This window comes from Pteronotus mesoamericanus, unplaced genomic scaffold, assembly GCF_021234165.1.
Source record: "Pteronotus mesoamericanus isolate MK-2021 breed Mesoamerican mustached bat unplaced genomic scaffold, CSHL_Meso_final contig_74, whole genome shotgun sequence".
Taxonomy (NCBI): domain Eukaryota; kingdom Metazoa; phylum Chordata; class Mammalia; order Chiroptera; family Mormoopidae; genus Pteronotus; species Pteronotus mesoamericanus.
The window spans coordinates 9,844,090-9,864,442 of NW_026555247.1; the positions used below are offsets into that span (position 1 = coordinate 9,844,090).

Here is a 20,353-nt window from a genome sequence, read left to right on the forward strand (position 1 = left end):
TTGTTGCTAAGTTCTGGCTGAAGAAAAGCTTTGAGAGCAGAATAACATGTCTAATTTGGAAGAATAGTCACATTATTCATCCCCTTCTCTCCACTTTTGGGATTGCTTAGTTAACCAGCATGCATTAGATCAAGCTTTTTCCTCCCATCTGAAATACAGTCTCTTTATGGGTTTGCACTACAGGCTCTTTCTGAGTGATCTCATCCACGATGATTGTTTACACCGGGGATACCAAATCTCTCTAAAATCTGTCTCTCACTGGAATGCCAGACTCAGATAAGAACATGTTCAGTGCCCATGGCCTTAGGTCTTCCACAGACTCTAAAACTGAGCCTATTGAAATGTGGGGTCCTCCTCTCCTCTTCCAATCATGCTCCTCCTCCAGCGCACCATCTCACGGACTGGCACCACTCAGGCATCCTAATCAGGGGCCTGGAGTTCCTCTCGCTCTGCCTCATGGCTCACTTATCAACAGCAGCCAAGTCCTGTTTACTCTTTCTTCAAACTTTTCTCAAATCCATCCCCCTTCCCTTGGCTCTACTGCCACATTCCCAGTTCAGGCCACTATTATTTCTCCCTTAGGTAACTGCAATGGATATCCAAGAAGCATCTTTGCCTGGCTAGGTAATAGTCATCTCAAGTGTAACACACCAAAGTAGAAATCTTTTATTCTCAGCCCCCTAGATTGGTCCTCTCATGTGCTGCTACATCTCAGCTAATAGCATTGTTCACCAACTTACCCAAGCCAAAACCCAGAGTCATCTAGCTCTCTTTTTTAATCCACCCACATACAGTCTATGAGTATTTGCTGTCATATCTACATCAACAGTACATCGTAAATCTGATAGGGTCTCATTATTTTTACTAAAACCACTTTATTTTTCTCCTGGTTTACTTTAATAGCTTTCTAAATGGTCTCCCTAGCTCTACTATTTTTCTAGAATCTCCCAAGTCAGGGCGCTTTAAAAAATCATCTTATTTCCTTGCTTAAAATTCTCCAGTGATTTTCTATTGCAATTAACATAAAATCTAAACTATTTGTCATGGTCTACACAGCCCCACATAAGCTGAATGCTGCCTATGTATTGACCATGTAATCACCATGCTTCAGCCACACTGACTTTTTTCCCCTAATTTCTTTAATCCACCAAGCTGCCCCAGGGCCTTTGTACTTGTCATTCCCTCTTCTCTCAGAACTGCTTATCACTGGTTCCTTTGCATCATTAAGTTCAGATACTACCTCTTTAGAGAGGTCTTTCCCTTAGTACTCTAGCGAATGGCCACTCCATGTATAACTCCCCAATATTTAATTTTCTCTCTTCTGACAGGATAATGACCAACTGAAAACAGAAAAATATGAGCCTACTGAACCAGGTTATTGGAAATTAGAAAAATCTGTTAAAAAGTTTAATATAAAACTGCTATATAGTCTATATCTATATTCATGCACAGAATTCCAAAGCACACATCCTTCATGGCAGTTTACAGGGTATATGACATAGTTTGGAATGCGGATTGAGTACAGACACTAGATGATTCAGGCTGGTGAAAAGACGGAAATAAGTACCATCAGCCAGTCTGAAGAGACACAGAAGCAGCGGGAGTTTGCCTCCTTTGTAGGTAAGTTCCCAAAGCTGAGGATGATCAGACTCCCATGTCTCCTTTCTTTCCAATTTCAGGGAGGGAAGAAGAATCAAAGTATAAAAACAAACCCTTCTCACTCCTCTGCTTGTCTGAACTGTCTGAAAGACACAATCTGATTATTCAATCTAACAATAATTTCTGGAAATATAATGTGTCCCCGTTATATTATGGGGGTTGTACAGAAGGATAAACAAAAGCACAGCCATGGTTGGTTGGGTCGTTTCTTTCCTTTTTTCAGTTTTGTAACATTTTATTATACAAATTTTCAAATATATAGAAAAATGGAAAAAACTTCAGTTCTTAAGATCACATTTCTCCCAACTTCAGATATTGCCAAGTTGTCTCAAAATTCCCCAGCTCCTGGGTGGGACAATTATATTCTCAAGCTCTTCTTGCCTGAGCAAAGGGCTGCAGCAGAGCATGATCAGTGTTGGCACTCGGGTCATCTTATTACTGTAATTATACTCTTAGCTAGTCAAGCCCTCCTGCTAGATAGAAGTTGGCTATTTTCTTTATTTTAAATTTTATTTTACTGTGGTAAGAACACTTAATATGAAATCTACCCGCCTACAAATTTGTAAGTGTACAATATCGTATAGCAAATCTCAAGGCCTTAGCAGGGGCTGTGGGCAGGGGATGAGGAATTGGTGAACAGCTTCAGTCCTTTGCTGGTTTAAGAGGCTGAACTCAGTTTCATCTTTCAGTCGTCCACCTCAGAGCTCTGGAGAAGATTTACATGCTTCACATTTCTTCTCTGTCCTTTAGATCAGCCCTTTATCAAAGAGTACTGATTATAGCAGCATTTATAGTGCTAAATTATACTGTTATATATACTACTTGTACAAGTTCTGAAGACAAATGGTTAAAAAAATATAAATTAGTCACATTTCAGCCTTGGTGTTTACATTTACATTCGCATCAGTGAACATGAATGGAAATTTCAGTCATACCTGCCATCTTATACGCAAATCTTTCACTTTTCACCCCAAACAGTGCTCTTCCTTTGACATTATCTCAAGTGACAACATTAATTTTGATAATTTACTGGTGGAAGGGGTATGATGGCTAAGTTACACTGTACTAGCACCCTCTGTATAGGTAGTGGGCACAATATGGTAGTATTTGGAGAGGAAAGATGTAATATGCAAGCTGACCCCAGGCATCTGTTTGCCTTATCTATTTCTGCTGTCAGTCACTATAAATTATTTAAAACAAGAGATAATGAAATCCATCTTTCAGAGCATTTAGTTTTTGTTTGTTTGATTTTTACAATCTCTCAAAGACTTTGACTACTGCCAACTTTAAATGCTTCCTAAAAATTTCAGTGAGGTGCAAACACTGCAACTATTATTAGAATACTAAGAATAGGACATTACAGGTACTTTAATATGAAACCAGGATCTAATTCAGATGTGTTAGGAAATTGTATTTTAAAAACTTCTACCAGGAAGTTAAAAAATATTCAATTGATTACCTCTCTTTTGATTTTCTTTCTCATGTGGAGAAAGAAAATTATTTTTTCTTGTTTTCTCAATAAATTGCCAGAAAAATAAATGTAATTCTAGGAATGCAGTTCCATTTTATCATTAAAAAATATTCTGTACATTTGCATCAGGTTAAATAAAAAAAGATGATGCTAGCTTTCTAATGTATTCAACAATCAAAAACATCATAATAAATTATACAGTCATATCCCTTTATATGTTGGGTATTATAAACCAAAAATTATTTCAGCTAAACCACTGTAATAATTTTAATACTGTCATTTAATCAACATTGAAAATAACTATAACTACATATGAATTAAGTATGAGTTACATATTTTAAATAAGATGGTTTTTTTTAACAGCAGTGATTCTGAACATGTTAAGGGCACTTTGAATGCTAGAGTTTGACTTTTTATAGATGCCCTTGCAATTCCCATGAAGTCAATGCACAGCTGTCCCCCTAGCACACAAAGAGCACTACTGTTCATCGATGCTAAGAAGACTTGGCTAACAGTGAACACTGGGAAGGCACGCAAACACTTGTTATATTCACTTTGCAATTAACAAAAACTGAGCATTCCTGACATAGAGAAATTGTCCCTCATATCTTATTATTTTTTAAAGCTCAGAAGTTCCTATGTTAACAGCAAATGAGTCACTGATAAATGTGCTTGACTGCAATTAAAAAAAGATGCAACAAAGAGTTGTATTAAAGGTGTGAGATAAACGTTAATGATATCCTGCGGTCTCTTTTCAGTCCAATTCTCCAAATTTCTTCTAAATGTAGACACCTATTTCCAATAGCCCTTGGGCAGGTAGAAGAGCACTTCTGTATATAAATAATATTATTTTCTTATATTTACTAAAATTTTAAAAAATAATAGAATACTGAAAATCAGCAAGTGCAATCAGGACAGAATTATAAAAACACAGTGAGTTTTGTTCTTTGTTTTTAATGTTGCAGTGACACTGGAAAGGTCATGTCTGTTATCTCTTTAGGCAAACGGACTCATTTTAGGGTGGTTGTGATTCACTGATCATGGAGCTGAAGGCGAAATTCAGAAAATACCATCCCATTCCCCATCTCCCCTAAACAATCAAATCAGTCATTATTTATTTTTTGTATGTTTGAGATTTCTCTGTAGGAGATCTCAAGTATAACTTTGGTGCTTTGCCCTTCACTCGGAGTAGTAAATAATAAATATTCTTTCAATAGTTCTTCAATAAATAAATGGATAAATGATTGACTTCGATCCCAAACTGAAGTAGGATACAGAGATTTAGATGTAGAACTAATAAAGTCTGTACTTTATGGATAAGGAAGTGCTCATGGCCCTGGGGTTGGCTTAATAATTCTCTGTGCTTCTTCAAATGCACTGTCTCGGGTGCTCTTGTATGTACATTCTTATTTCTCTGGTTTTCTCTTGTGCTGCCTTTCTAATGCCCTGCCATCACTCTTAGGGACTTCTTTCCTTAGGAATCCCCCAAGGGCCATATTCTGTGTCTGATGATTGAACAAAGCCACTTATGCCTTGGTTTGTTGAACCAACATTTACTGATGGTCTACTTCTTCCAGACCCCTTGTGGGGCACAAGAGAAAAAACAACCATACAAGCGATACTGTTTTGGTTTTCACTACCTTCTACAAATTTTCTTTCAAAACCTAGCTCAGAAACCAAGCAAACAGAACCTGCAAGGACTTCAGTCTCTGAAAAGGCTTTCAGGCCTAGGCAGGTGGCTGTGTAGGCTCACTCAGTAAGGCCCCCATGGCTGTGACAGTGCCTGGCAAAAGGTGAGCGTTCGGTCAATGTTTGCTCAATAAATTTAGTTGATCACCCAACACATACATACTGAACACTTACTATGCACCAGGTGATACGGCTGTGATGATAAACAGAGACCCAAGCACTGGCCCTCAGAGAGATCACAGCTGGGAGCCCCGCTGTCCAGTAGGACTTGTGGGAATGATGGAAACCTTCATCTCTGCACTGACCACTCTGCTGGCCCCTGGCAGCATGCGGGTTTTGAGCACTTGGCATGTGGCTAGTACAACTTTGAACCTAAATTTTAAATTTAAATTAATTTAAATTTTAATTTAAATACTGAAGCAGGATAAAATATTTTTCCATTAAAAATAACTTTATTGTTTTGGTATGACTGCATTTTTCTTTAACTGTTGTATCCTGTACTCTATTAATCTTTATTGTAATATATACATGTCTGGGACATGCAGCATTTCTAGCATCTCATAATTTTTTATATTGTGATTACATGTTGAAATAATAATATTTTTAATATACTGGCTTAAATAACATTATTAATCTCATCTATTTCTTTTTACATTTAAAAAATGTGTCTACTCAAAAATTTAAATTTATGTATTGCTTGCATTATACTTTTATTGGATAGGATATTGCTTTATTATCTAGAAGAAAGCAATCGAAAGGAGAAACAACCAAAAGAATAATTATGAAGCCTTGAGAAACTTACTAATTTAATCATTCTTTCTGTCTAAGTTAAAATCTTGTACAGTACCATATGATCCAAGATTTTACTCCTGGGTATATTCTCAAAAGTTTGAAAGCAGATTCTTAAAGAGATAGTTGTATACCCATATTCATAGCAGCCATTCTTCATAATAGCCAAAAAGTGGAGGCAACACAAGTGCCCATTGAAGAATGAATGGAGAAACAAATGTAACATATCCATACAGTTAAATATTATTTAGTCTTGCAGAGAAAATTCTGATACATGCCACAACATGGATAGAACTTGAGGACATTATGCTAAGGGAAAATAAGCCAGTTGCAATAAAGATAATAATATTTGATTCCACTTACATAAGGTACCTAAAATAGTCCAATTCATAAACAGAAAGTAGAATGGTGGCTGCAAGAGGTTGGAGGTAGGAGAGAATGGGAGGCGTTGTTTAACATGTACAGAGTGTCAGTTTTGCAAGATAAAAAGAGTTCTGTGAATGAATGGTGGTGATGGCAGTACAACAAGGCCAATGTCCTCAACGTCGCTGAGGTACAAAAGAAATTTAAAAAGCTCTTAGGGAAAATAACTATGTTACTCTAGTAAGATTTAGTGCATTTCTAGGTATGAGGTCAGTTAAAAATATTTAAATTTAACGTAGTTCAGAGGCGTATTTCTCTATGTTCTGAGGTGAACATTTTAAAATGGCAAGGGAAGTCAGCAGATTAAATGGAAAATGGCCAAAAAAACAAGGAAAGATGCGTTAAATAAAGTCAGCTTGGAATGTGGTGTTTTTGTTGTCTCTTTAAGTATCAGTGAAACAGAGAGGTTTTTTTTTAGAGAAGGCTTGGGTAAAATTGCACTCGGGGTATTTTCAAGGACAAAACAACCACATTTGACTGAGAAATACAGGTTGTATCTGTGCAGCAAGATGTGTGAGAGATAGTCATGCTAATAACTAGAGCATAGTGAACACTTGCAAGCAAATGTAGGTAGGTAAGGATAGACAGCATTCAAGAGACATTCTGCAAAGACTCAAACAAGGCAAAGATATTCAAATAAAGGTTGGGGCTATGGTCAAGATCATTTCTTCCTATAAATGGTTCAACTGGAAGCAAAGACACTGATGATCATGTTAAACAAAATTTAAATTTGCTACCTGGAAACAGTAATGTGGTAAGTCATGGTTGTTCACTGGCTGCTCAGTATGAATCAGTTGATCGGATTAATCAGCTGCTTGTGAAAGAGTCCACTAGGTCTGGTCTCCATACTGTGGCCGTCTCCACTTTTTCAGCTAAGGTTCCACCCTTTTCTTCCAGCTGCCACTCAAGTCATAACCTCACTTCTGGGGTGAGCAGTCTTCAGGTGTTTCTTGTTTCCTTATAGTCTCATGGCTTTTCTCCTGTCCTGCAAATCTTATCTGGGAATTTTCAGTGAAGTAATAGGACAATTTATATGATTATTACTGTATTGCTGAGCTCAAATGACCTGCATTCACTTTAGAAAGTTTTCAATTACGCAGTGTACAAGTATATCATTTACAGTTGATTAAAATGGTTGTGGTCATTTCTATGAAGAAAAAAAGTTGGGCATCTGTTCCTCGGTTAGAAATACAAGTTCATTGTTTTTTTTTTTTTCTGTGGGAAAATCAGGTATGACTTAAGACTCCTTTCACAAGAAAATCCAAGGATCACCTATATTCTATTTCTGTGGGCATTTTTAATCCTTCGTTAATACAAGTGCCACTTTAAGTAATCAGAATATGCATTTACTAAGTATGCTCTATTCCAAGTAATGTCAGATAAAAGTCAGTGACTGGTATAGACTGAAATACACACACAGAATACCCTTTGATTCAACTTCTACAACAAATTCAAATTAGCATGAGGTTAATTTTTTTGAGAACAGCTTTGGCCTATACTGCCTTAATAAAGATCTATCCTAGAGCTCCTGGAAGTCCATTTTTATTTGAATTATTTCCCATTTTAATTGGGAATTTTTGTGACTTTTTCTTTTTTTTTTTTTACAGAATATTTAAAAGATGAATGCCTGAAGTAATTTTTGCCTAACAAAATTATAAAACTCTTCTTCATTTTCTCTCTTGGGTGAAAGAAACACATTTGTGTTGTGTAAGAATCAACCCAGATAAAAGTTTCTCTTTTCCAGTTATACAACAAGGCACACTGCTTCACAGTGGAATCTACTGTGATGCAGCTAAAGATAATATTTCTCCCATGCCGCCTACAGACACCACGTTTCAAGTCTCAACTGTGTGCAAATAAATCCTGCTCTGTGTGCTGTAATAGCAATCCAAATTAAACACGTGGAGGGCATTTCAGGGAGATGTTTTCATGTCTGCACTTGAACTATGTGGTATGACAAGGCAATTTCTCCTACATTAGCTACGTATCATTTCAGAATTCTTTAGTTTGCATAAACACGCTGTTTTAAATGCAGTGTATACAATGAAATTTAAGGTATTTTTGAAATAATGTGGCACAGCTGTGTTGTTATTCATTCTCTAGCTAAATTCGACCGCTGGCAAATGAAGTTTGTTGAAAAATGAACTCGTCAGGACTGATTTTAATGAACAGCCCATGTGTAAGTCTTCCACTTTGTGGATGGAAAGATGTATCTAAGATACTTAATTTCACTCAATAATAAATATTGTTCTGAAACCGTAAACCCAGAGAAAATTGTTTTTTTTTTTTTTTTTTTTTTAAAAAGAGAATTCATTAGCATAGTTCAGAAAGCCAGGTCTTCAGGAAAGCGGTTAAAAAAAAACAAACATGCCAGAGATGGATTGCCTGGGAGGCTGAAGCAGAAAATTGATAGCTTAGAAGTAGAAAATGGGAAATATGAGACTTCGTTGATACCAGCCTGGGGCACTTGGGCATAAAGTGTGAGAAAAGATTATTTTACTTATGTTTTCATCAAAGCCCTGAGATTTGTATTGGACTGGATGTAGATCACAGGTCTGGGTTCAAGTCTCAACTCTGCTGTTAGCTAACTGGGTGAACTTGGGTAAGTCACATGCGCAGGGCAGTGGGGATTGCTTAGGCTTTGCTATCACACAGACTTAGATTCAGTGGTGTACTTGTCAATATTTAAGAATGGGTTCCCTGGGAACCAACCAATCAAGAAAGCAATGAACCAACTCTGGTTTGTAATGCTTGCTAATCTCCATGGTGTAAATACTCATTCCACCACCAATTTGAGGCTACCTACATGACCTCACTGAAGGCGGAGGTGGGGAGAGATATGTACAAGGCATTCTCACCATATTTCTCCCTAGATACTATGAGCTGGCTCGAGCACGCCGTTGCCTAGATTCCATTGACAGCTCCACCAGTTAGCACATGGAGCCCATGGCAAGTGACTTTTCTACTTTCTAATTTTTAAAATAGACTATAAACAAATCTTATAGTTAAAGAAGCAACGCATCACTATTTCATTACTGAAAAAAGACTGAACTTAATTCTTTGAGAACGTGATGGGTCTCTATTTTCTTCATCAATGGAAAGTTATTTCTAACCTCAAACCACTACATCCTGGTCAATAAAATGTAAATAAAGTTAACTTAGCAGTTTTCTCGATCATTCTGCTAAAAAAAGCGTTTGGGTCCTTCTTCATCTCTTCCTCCATGTTATTACCCAGGGCCATCTTAAACCATGAATCATACAGAACTGAGACATAAGAGAGAAAGTACTTCAGTCTTTGACAGTGTGGAAAGCTATCATGACCCTTGGCCGGCTTCTAGGACTTTTCTGTGAGAGGGAGAAAAAACTCCTGTATCATTTTGAGAAAATAAATCCCCAAACATAAACCCAACAGCAAACCTTACCAGGTGGTTTTGAGGGTAAAGTAGAAGGTACTGAGTACAGAGCCTGAAGATTATGCCTGTCTGTTTCTCCTCCAGTTCACAGATAAACTCTTTGAAAGAACAAGCCTGCATTTGTTCTGTTCTCCCTCACTCCACCCCTTGCTATCTGGGTTTCACTTCCAGAACTCCTAAAAAAGAATTTCTCTGGTTATTAAACCAGCAGCAGACTTTCCCCCCAAATCCAATGGCCATTTTTCAGTTCTTCCTTTATTTGATTGCTCTGTGGCATGGGACATGCTTGACAAGTCCCTCCTTCTTCTGACTTTCTTCCTCTCTTGAATTCAGAGACAGAATGCTGCTGATTCTCACAGGACAACTTTGATGTTTCCCAGGCTCTCAACTCTGGTTTCTCATATTGTTTTTTGTTAATGGTGGGGATTTTCCAAAGACTCACCCTGGCCTTTCCTCACTTCCCTGATTCCTTTCGAGCATAATCATGACTTCAGTTCTTATCTAGTTATCGATGACATAAAAGGCAAGCCAGCATCTCAGATCCTCTCTGGAGTTCCAGGCTTGTAATGACTACTGCTTATTTGACATACTTGACTTAGCCACCTCCAGATCCCATAGGTCACATTATAATCAACATAGATATGACTCAATTTATCATTTTTTCCCACCAGACCTATCCCTCGTTCTGTGTTCCCCACACAGGATGCACAATTCACTTAATTTCTTAGGCTGGAAACATGGGAGTCATCCATCCTCCTTTACCTCCCTTATCCACTCAAATGGTCCAATTCTATCTTGTAAATCTCTCTGCATTCCATTCCTTAGCTTCCTTTCTAATGCCGCTGTCTTAGGAAAGACTGCTCGGACTTTCGTCCTTTCATTCTTAGATAATTAAAATGATATACCACCTGGTTCCCCTGTCTCCAGTCAATTCCCCGTCCAACCCATACTTCCTCTGGAAGGATTTTCATAAAATGCAAATAGATCATGTTATTCTTTGCACTCATTTCATTAGCTTCCAATTCCTACTGCATTAAACCCAAACTCCACAGAAAGCCATCATGGCCCTTGTTGGTTCTGGCTCACGCCTACTTTTCTGGCCATGCCCCCTGCTTCTTATATAATTATGACTATATTCCACTATAACTAAACCACTAGCCTTTACTTCCATAGGCCATGCTTTTCCTTGTCTTTGTCTCTCTGGAAAGCCAGCCCTTCCTCTTTTTCTTCAAGGATCCACTCAAGTCTCCCTTATTCCATGTAGCCTTCCTTGAAATCCTCATTAACAGCTTGTACTTAATTCTCTAAAAGTCACTCTTCACACTGAATTATAACCATCTGTACTTTCCTCCCCAAGCCAAAAGTGAATGAAGTAAGTACTTCAATGCCATATCTTATTTACCATTGCATCTTCAATATCAAGCACAAAGCCTGGACCACAAAAATGTTTAGCAAATTGAATGTATTAATTTCTAATGCTTCCTCAGATTCCCTCTGTGCCCCCTTTGTGGTGCCAAATGAGATGGGGTCAAAATAAGAGATTCTTTAAAATGAAAAATAATTGACACATAACATTTTATTATTTTCAGATGTATACTAAAATGATTCAACACTTGTATAAATCTAGTTAACATCTGTCATGTCTGTTACAGTTTTTTTTTTTCCTTACAATAACTGTTGGGAAACCCCCTGTCTGGTTTTAGGAACTGCAACTCCGCTGACAGGTGGGAGGGAGCCCTAAGGCTGGAAATAATCAGGGTGGCCTTGGAGAAACAGGCCCCTGAGGAGACATAACCTGTCCCTCCTGGCAGGGGCGGAGCTCTGCCTTTCTGCTTTGCCCTGTGATGGTCAGTGATCCATGATGGGTAAGTTATCTCATGCAGAGATAACAGCCTAAGACAGATATGGCCAGTATGGGCAGCAGACAAGAAACTGGGGACATGGAGAAAGGGCAAAAAGTCCTGCACCCCTCAGCTCGGCTTGGACACGGCCAGAGTCCTCATTCTATCCAAAGGAAGTCTCCTTGTCTTTTGGCGGCTCCCTCCCAGCACCTGGCTCAGGCTTGAAACAATACAGGAGACAGTCTTAAACCAGATCTGGTGGTTCCCAGGGAAACCAGGCCTAAAAGTAAATTCTTTAAAGTGTGCTTTGTTTTTCCCTCAGAAGCTCTAGCCAGCTTATGCTGGGAAGGACATTTACATTATTCACAGACCCTAACCCTATACCCTTAGGCACTCTTGTGTTTATTATACTCTCATGTCTCTCTTGTTACTTACTAGTCTCCTCTTGGACCCATGTAAATTGGTGTGTTCCTGCCATTTGTTTTCTTCAAAACATCACCCATTCCCTGTGAACATTAACATACTGATGTAATGAGATAACCTGTGCATTCCTGTTACCTGGCCCCACTGATAACCCTTTCAATAAAAGCCTTTGAACAAAGGGACGCTGGGCCTCACCCACTAGAGGAAAGAACCATGTCCCCTCTCCAGGCAAACAGAGAAGTGTTTGCGAAGACTCCTGTTTATTCCTCCATCCATGACACCCTGGGGACGCTCTGTGGGATTCAGGGTCCGTGGTCCCATCTCAGTTGGCCCTGGATGGGAACCCCCAGATGCCAGGAGCGCCATGCTCCCCCTGACGCGCTGTCCCCCTGCGGCAGTTGCTGCCCGGACCCTGGACCAGAGACGACCCGTGGAGGAGCTCCCCTCTCCTCGCCGCCACGTGACTAATAACTTTTAAGATTTATTCTCTGATCAACTTTCAAATATGCAATATAGTATTATTAAGAGACAAGAGCTTTTTATATGCTATCAACAAGTTAGGATTATATGAATTTTCAAACTTGATTCCAACTGGAATCATGCTTCTCATAGGGAGAACAAAATATATAGAATATTACAAAATATTAACATACAAAAAAGATGGGCTTTTCAAGTACGATAGCTTATTTTGATATTTTTCTTGCAACCTAATCTGCCGGTTAACTTCATATGTTTAATGTAGGTCACCACTAATTAAAAACAATGAGAAATGAGGTTTTCTCTTGTTTGTTTTTTGGGGTTTTCATTGTGTATAGAAACCATTGCAAAACAGCACTATAAAAATAGTAACAGCATAGAGAAAAATTATGCTAAATCTGCATTTCCTTGAAAATTGGCATTCAGTAAATGAGTAACATATAAGAAAGAGAATATGCTATTCTTGCACAGATGGATGAATTTATTCATTGTCTATTTAACTTTTTTTAACCCTAATGACTGCATGTTCTATGTGTGTTAAATGCTTGAAAATGGAGGTGATATTGTTGTTTTAGAACATTTAAAAGAAGTGAAAAGCTCAGTCAAAAAGTAAGCAGAATGGGACTGAGCTTGCAAAGCAGATGTTCCACCATTTGCTGAATTTCCAATAATAAATTTCACCTTTTGAGTTGAGACAAAAATAACATTGTTCTTCTTTACCAGTAACTTCTTACCAATTATGTAAATGAATAAAAATCTCTAACTTTAGGGATGCTCTACTGTCAGAAATTAAAGGTATGTAACTTCATTTAAAAATATTCATTGCCACCTCTACTGATAACTCTATTTTCTGGTCCACTAGGACTGTTCTTTACTTAATACTTAAGTGGATTTGAAAGTGTTCTTCTTGGAAAAATTGGAACAATATATATTTAACAGACAGTGTGTTCTAGACAATAATTTATGAAGCACCTTTCTCTGTGAGAATTCTTCTTTGTATTTTATGCTGTGTTGCTTTTTAATATCAAGAATTCCTTGACCCAAACAGGGGTCTTTCTTCTGATAAGATAAAAAAGATGTCAAGCTCAATGGAGTTTTTATATAAAACTTATGGAATATAAATGGACTTTTTTTCCATTTTTCTGGTGAAGAAATTGGGTCATAAAAAAAAACAAGGGCAAATAGATAATTGATGAGATTGGAAACTTGCCTTTTGATATTTTGTCTATTATTGTAATAATATATTTTTAATATTCTTTACCAACCTCAATAACCAAATTTTGTTGTATGATTTGTTATTGGTTTCCAAGCCCAGTGTTAAGAGGCATGTGCTTTGCATTGTTTTTAAAAATTATTACACTTACCATACTTTTTCCAAAAATGGTATCAGGTTATGCATGTTATCTTGTGAATTACTCCTGGCTTATCAAAAATAGCATCATATTTGAAACTACAGGTAGGGTGGAAACAACTTTCTCCCTGAAAGAAACTAAATAAACTATAGGACAATCTTAATCCCAATTATCTATACGCTCTACTGAGCAACTCAGTCCAAACTAATTAAACTTAAACTTTGGAACATGATTCATTTGATTATATAATGAAATGTGAGCAATTGAGGGTGTGTGTGTGTGCGCTGATCCATGTACACATAATAGAGCTACTTCAATAAGGTACTAATCCTAAATAGAATCATAGACACAAAATTGGAAAGAATCTTAGAAATGATCCAACAAAACTCTTCACTGATCTCTTGTCAATAGCCCGTACAGGTGATTCCTAACCTCCACTAGTTCTGCTAACACAATTTCATTTCTTTGAGTCCTGGAGAGGTTTCCTTGTTAGGAGGTTATTACCCTGAGCAAAAACTTTACCTCTGTAACGTTCATCTTAGTGTTAAGATTCTTTAAACAACAATTTAACCAGCCTTAACCAACCAAAACATCAGGGTCCTGGAAGTCCCTGTTTTAATGGGGAATGTTTTGTCTACAATATTTTCCTAAATTCTTTGGTTTCAGTAATAAATAGTGTAATAGGATGGGGGTAGATTGAAAGGACCAGGACCTAATACTGACATAACTGGGAGATGGACTCACTATAAATGAGAGGCTGTAGGGTGTTTTGTCTAGTCGAGCAGGCAGGACATAGAATCTGAGCAGAATAAACAACAAATAACACAAAGAAGTCCAGACAGGAAGTCAGAGCAGAAGTGCCTGTGATGTTCTTGGAACCTCATAGTTTTATCTCAAGGTACATATCAGACTAGCATCAGACATCGATCGTGGTGATATTTATGACTATATTGGCGAAGGTTATATCCCAATTCTGAAAGCTCACATTATTTTTACAAATATAGATTTCCTCATGGCAGGATGTGTGTTCTTTGAAATGATAAGGAGTCTAAAAATTTTCTGTAATAATCTGAGCCCTGTCCATTAGTTATCCTTGACTTCACGGTCTCATAAAAATCAAACACATTGACAAGCTGTGAATCAGGTGGGGCAAATTAGCTCTATTAATAAAGGGAGTTTCCTTATAGCCCTGATGACTAGTGTTCCCTGTCAAAGATGCTGTTGCCTTAATTTTTTCCAAAGGTTGAAAATTATTTTAGTAAGCAAGAAACTGAACACAGTAAGAAAGCGATTAGCACTTTAATTTGAAAGAAAGGTTGGGATGGTGGAACACTGGAAAGAATGAATGAAGAAACCTGAGTCCCTGTCCAGCCTCTGTTTCTACTAGCCCTTGGCATCACCTTGGTAATGCAGAGTATTAGAATCCAGGGAATGCAGGAAACTTAAAGGGGCATCTGGTTTAACATTGGTCAATTTAGGTTTTTTTCCCTGAACTCTAAAGCTTCTTTAATTAAAGAAGCCAGTACCTACAGGATCATAGCAATAGCATTGTATAATCAGTATAAATACCTCTCTCTCGAGATACAGTAATGAAGTAACTACTTTTGTGGGGAGACCAGACACTTTCTTGCCTTCACTTTTTTTTTCATGATCAGGCTTTAAAAAATACACAGAGGGAATGTGAACAATAACATTTAAGCGGGAAGTCATTCAGGTAGTAAGTTGATCAGCTGTCTGAAATGAATGCAAAGACTGGGAAAAAGAAGAGACAGGGTCTTAGGCTATTTATATACTTTTAGATCAATATCGATTTTTGTCTTCTATTGACTACACTGACTGGAAACACATGTAATACCTGTTACTAGACCAAAAATAAAGTTGAAAGAAGGTGGCGGTTTGGAGCAATGTGTCTTTATGTTGGCACCTCTTACAGGTCATAAAATAATGGGTGGGTGGAGACTTGGGAAGGGTGGTGCGCATAGATATAGCGATCAACCTAGAATTTTCTATGATTTTTGGCAATTTCTGGGCATTGGGAGCTGGAAGACTATTCCTATGCAAAGATTAACTTGATAAATGAAAAATCTATCTTGTATAATAATTTTAAGCCAAAAGCCATAGTAATGAAAATATGGAAATGCAAAAACTTATTTTTGTATTAGGTAGCAAATATTGACCCCATATTATGTGCAATGGCACTGTGACAAAGCACATTCAGTTTTGGAAACATATTAGGATTTGGAAATGAAAAAATTCTTAAATTTCCTCCAAAATAGAAAGATTCTTCTCAGGTTGTCAACACTGTCCTGAAAAACAACTACATGCATGGCTTTAAGAAAAATAAATGAAATTCACAGGTATTGGGGAAATAAAATGGTTGTCAATTATTACAACCTCTATATTTTTAAAATTGGTGATTGTAAGACTGACCTTTCAATAGAGTATCATGAGAAAAATAAATAACATTCTATTTCATTTTTAATAGGATGACAGAATAGAAAGGACTGATGTAAAACTGAAAAAGCTAAATGTATTAATTTATTTTAATTCATTTAGTATCAACTGATTCAAGGACTATAAACTGTTACTTTGAATACTAAACTGCAAAAAGGTTTTCTTTTTTTGGTGGAAATAAAAGCAGTAAATCGAGCTGAATTCAATTAGTCACAATCTTACCTGAAGTTGCTTTTTGTTCTTTTTTCTTCTCCACTCTTCCTGAAATGAGAAGTGGCAGATCAGTTGCAGTGCGCGCCGTGAGAAAATGATGCAACTCAGATGAAAGTCTAGTTTAAGGCTATTTCCAAACACAATCACTATTTCCACCATGTCCAACATGCTTCCAGAGATGCTTAGGCACAGTTAAATGGGATGGAAAAATGTTCTCCAATCAATTTGTAGAACTCAAAAATATGAGTATGCATTCAACAGCTGATAGGGTTTTTTTTTTTTTAAATCTGATTAGTAAGAGTTACCCAATAATAAATCTACAACTTGCAAATCCCCATAGAATTAACAGTGTGGGGAGGGGTGGGCATCTGAATAAAATAAGACCATGGCCTCTTAAAACTACTAGGAAAGATAAAGGACAGACAACAGAACATGAAATGAGATGTTCCCTAAAAGGTACAGAATGACTCATGATATGAAAGGATAAAGTTATTATTTTAAGAAATAAAGGAACACCCATAAAGTGATGGAGAAAGCGGTATTTTATTTGGACTTGGATAGATACATGTGAATCGGGAAATTTGAAATAGGAAAAGGATTCATTCTTGGCAAAGGAAATAGCATGGGCTATGTACGACAAGGCTATTTGAGCAGGAAGTGTCATGTTTTGAACTTGCTTTAGGAACTTGCACGTTAGCAGCTTTGCATAGGAGGAGGGCTCTCCTCAAAGTTGGGCAAGAGTTATAGACTGAGTGGGAATGCAGAGGAGGGAAGTGATGCATGCAAGAGATGGCAGGAAGGCAGAACTTACAGGGACTTACAAAATGTTAAGTGCAAGGGAGAAGGAAAGGTTAAGCTGAATGGTTATCTAGGTAACTTTGGGTGTAGTGATGTAATTCAGAGAAACGGTGAAATGTAATGGGAGCGTGGGAATGACAAAGTCAGGTCTAGACTTATTGAGTGTGAAGTGCTCTGAGGACATGGGGCTTGGGTGAGAGATCATAACTGAAATTATAGATGCAGAACACGTCCATCTTGAGGAGATAGCTGGAGCTGAGGTGATGGATGGGAATGTAAAGGCAGAGAGCACAGAGGGACAGGTTGAGGATAGTGGCCAAGAAAATAAATATTCTACTTTTGTCTGTAATTTAGGACCATGAAAAGACAGAAGAAGCAGAGATTCATGATCCACGGAGTGCACAGTTGTGTACCACAAATAAAGATTTAGTCATATTGTCAATATTTTACTTTACAGCTTCTGGGTTTGAATATGTTACTTCAGGGTAAGAAAAATATTATTTCGTATTTTCTCCTAAAACTCCTAGATTTTACATATTGATTTTTTAACTTACCTGAATATTTGTTGTATAATGTGTGAAATAGAGCTCTATACATGTTTTATTTCAAGTAATAGTGATCCATGCACCTTATATGTTGAATAAGCCTTATTTTCCTCATTGATTTGAAATATCAATTTAATCACATATTACATTGTTAGAAAGATATATATGTTTGTTTCTAGAATGCTCATTTTATTTCATTTATCTACTTGGTTATTTCTGTGCAAGTGTCATGATTGCTGAGACTTTGTAATGGGTTTAAATTTTTTAATATTTTATAATGGATCTTAACAATTATAAAGATAAATAAGTAAAATCAATCTGCATTTAAAAAAGAAAGAAAGAAAGAAGGAACTCCTTCCTTTTGCGACAAATTAGACGGAACTGGAGAATATTATGCTAAGTGAAATAAGCCACTTGGTGAAAGACAAATACCATATGATCTGACCAATTAGTGGAATCTATTCAACAAAATAGACTAATGAAGAAAATAAACCACAGGCAAGGAAACATGGAGCAGACTGAAAGTGGCCAGAGGTAATGGGGAAGGAGGATAATGATGGAAAGAAGGAAAAGGAACTAAACAAAGAACATGTATGAATGATCCATAGACATGAACAACAGAGTGGGAATTGACTGTGGGAGAGGGGAGCGGGGTGGAATGGGTAGAAAGCAAAGGGGGAAAAAATTGAGATAACTGTGATAAACATAATTTAAAAGTAAAATAAAAAAATTAAAAAAAAAGATTTAGGAAGTATGGGGGGTATGCTATTGGTACAATAGCATCTGATGCTGCCAAGTTCACACAGATGTTGCTAGATTGTGAGAGAGCAGTTTCAGTAGAGAAGGGGGGAGAACACAAGCGAGGATGTGAGTGCCTGAAGAGTAGTGCACAATGAGGAAGATGAAGCCGAGGAAGTGGCTCCTTGTTCATGAACTTGGAGGGCATGCAAATGAGTGAGATGGGCAGTATCTTGAGTAGGAGCAAATTCAAGGTTTCTGCTAGGCGATGGGACACTCCAGCTTATTTGTAGGCTTAGATGAGAAACTTTATACTGGGGCAATGGTGTGTGTAAAAACCATTGTTGAGGCTGTTTGGTTTTGTGACTGGTAAGCAAGGTCATCACATTCTTGTCAGCCATTAACATTTTACAGGTGAAGCTAGTAACTGAGAGTTTGTGCAACATATGGAAGATGCATGTAAACTTTAAGTTTTTACCAGCCCATAAAAGACATAAAAAAGATTTTATGTCTTTTAAAATCCAAAAACATAATGTAGAAAACATAGTCTTTTCCTTGTGCGGTAGCCAAAAGTGTGGAATTCATTTAACTGGCATCTTGATTAATGGCGCATCCTATTCATTTGGATGATTTCCAGAGGACTTGTTGGATGCAATTTACTTCAATGATTCAAACAGATAAATGGCATGAATAGTCCATTTAAAGGTTTCATTCATTACCAAGTGGAAGGGGGTACCTCCTCATTTAAGGTTTTTTTTTTTTTTTAAATTGGGAAAGCCACCGTTTACTATTTGATTACACATTTTTATACATTAGAGGCCTCAAACATTTTTATGAATTTTAAAAAATGTTATTCAGGTCCTGAGTTATAAAACATTTAAAGAAAAATATCTTTTCAGAGAGTCTTTAACTTGTGTAAGTATGAGTCATAAACCCTGAAAGTACACAATAAACGTATTGGAGATAAATAATACAGTATGTTAGTCAAACTTCAAAGTGACTCTTCCTCCTGGTGTTCATTCCCTCTTCCTTGTATCTATTCATGTTCTTGTGTAACCAATAGGATTTTTTAGAGATGATAACATGTGACTTTGGCGGTGGGGTCTTAAAAAACACTGTGGCTTCCGTTGCTCTCTTGGATCGCTTCCTTGAGGGAAATCTGATTATATGTGGTGAGGACACTCAAGCAGCTTTATGGAGAGGCCCTTGTGGCCAGTGAGAAAGGAAAGCTTCCTGCCAGTGGACATCAACTTGACAGGAACATATGTGGCCCATCCCCCCACCTCAGCCAAACCTTCAGATGGCTGCAGCTTTGGCTGTCACCTTGACCGCAACTGCATGAAAGACCCTGACCCAGAACCATCTAGCCAGCCACTTCAGAGTTCCCCACAGACACTGTGTGAGATGACAAATGCTTAGCAGTCTTCAGTTGCTAAGTTTTGAGTAAATTTTTATAGCAATAGATAATTTATACTTATCGGGTAACTTTATTATGAAAGTTTGGGTTAATTTATGACTTAAATATAATACAACTATGGTGATGCTAGTTGCGTCAAATCAATTGGTCTCCCTGACTTTCTCCTCTGTAATGTGGGGATCAGACCTGCTTATCTGGAATGTTGCGAGGATTAAATAATTCCCTATGTGAAAATGATTCCATGAATAATTCCAAGAACCAGGAAGAAATGAAGGAAACTCACACAAAGTATTGGGGTTTGATGTTTCAGAAGGGAGGCTGGAAGGCATTGTTGATGATGTTCCCTCCCCCCACTGGGATCTCAAACAGTTCTCTGTGTTGTATGAAAGGGTTCTGTAAACTGTAGAGGGCTGCATAAATATTATTTGTTAGTTTTGTTATAGGAATCAAGGTAGATTTCTATCCTTAGTTACAAATACACTACATTTCAAATTAGAAAAATAAAAGCTAGATCAAATACAGAAACTATTAAAATGATCAAGGAACACTGAGTTTCCACCATTTAACTGGAGGTAACCCTGTAGGTTTCTTTTTTAGTATCGTCATCTTGCTCTCAGTGTCCACCTTCATGGAAAGAGAGGATTCAGAGAC

The 20,353-nt window shown here is 37.4% G+C and overlaps 1 protein-coding gene across 3 annotated transcripts in view; it reads right to left on the minus strand.

Annotated features, from left to right (window-relative positions):
* Positions 1-20,353, minus strand: part of CHST9 (carbohydrate sulfotransferase 9) — a 232,973-nt gene that overhangs the window by 108,251 nt on the left and 104,369 nt on the right. Inside the window, exon 3 of one of the 3 annotated variants that reach the window (XM_054583486.1) lies at positions 16,214-16,252. The exons of 1 other annotated variant lie outside the window; for it this stretch is intronic. In XM_054583486.1, the coding sequence (XP_054439461.1) occupies positions 16,214-16,252 (39 nt within the window). Of the gene's footprint in view, positions 1-6,768; positions 6,810-16,213; positions 16,253-20,353 lie in introns of those variants that run through there. One more of the 3 variants, XM_054583488.1, reaches the window with a different exon arrangement.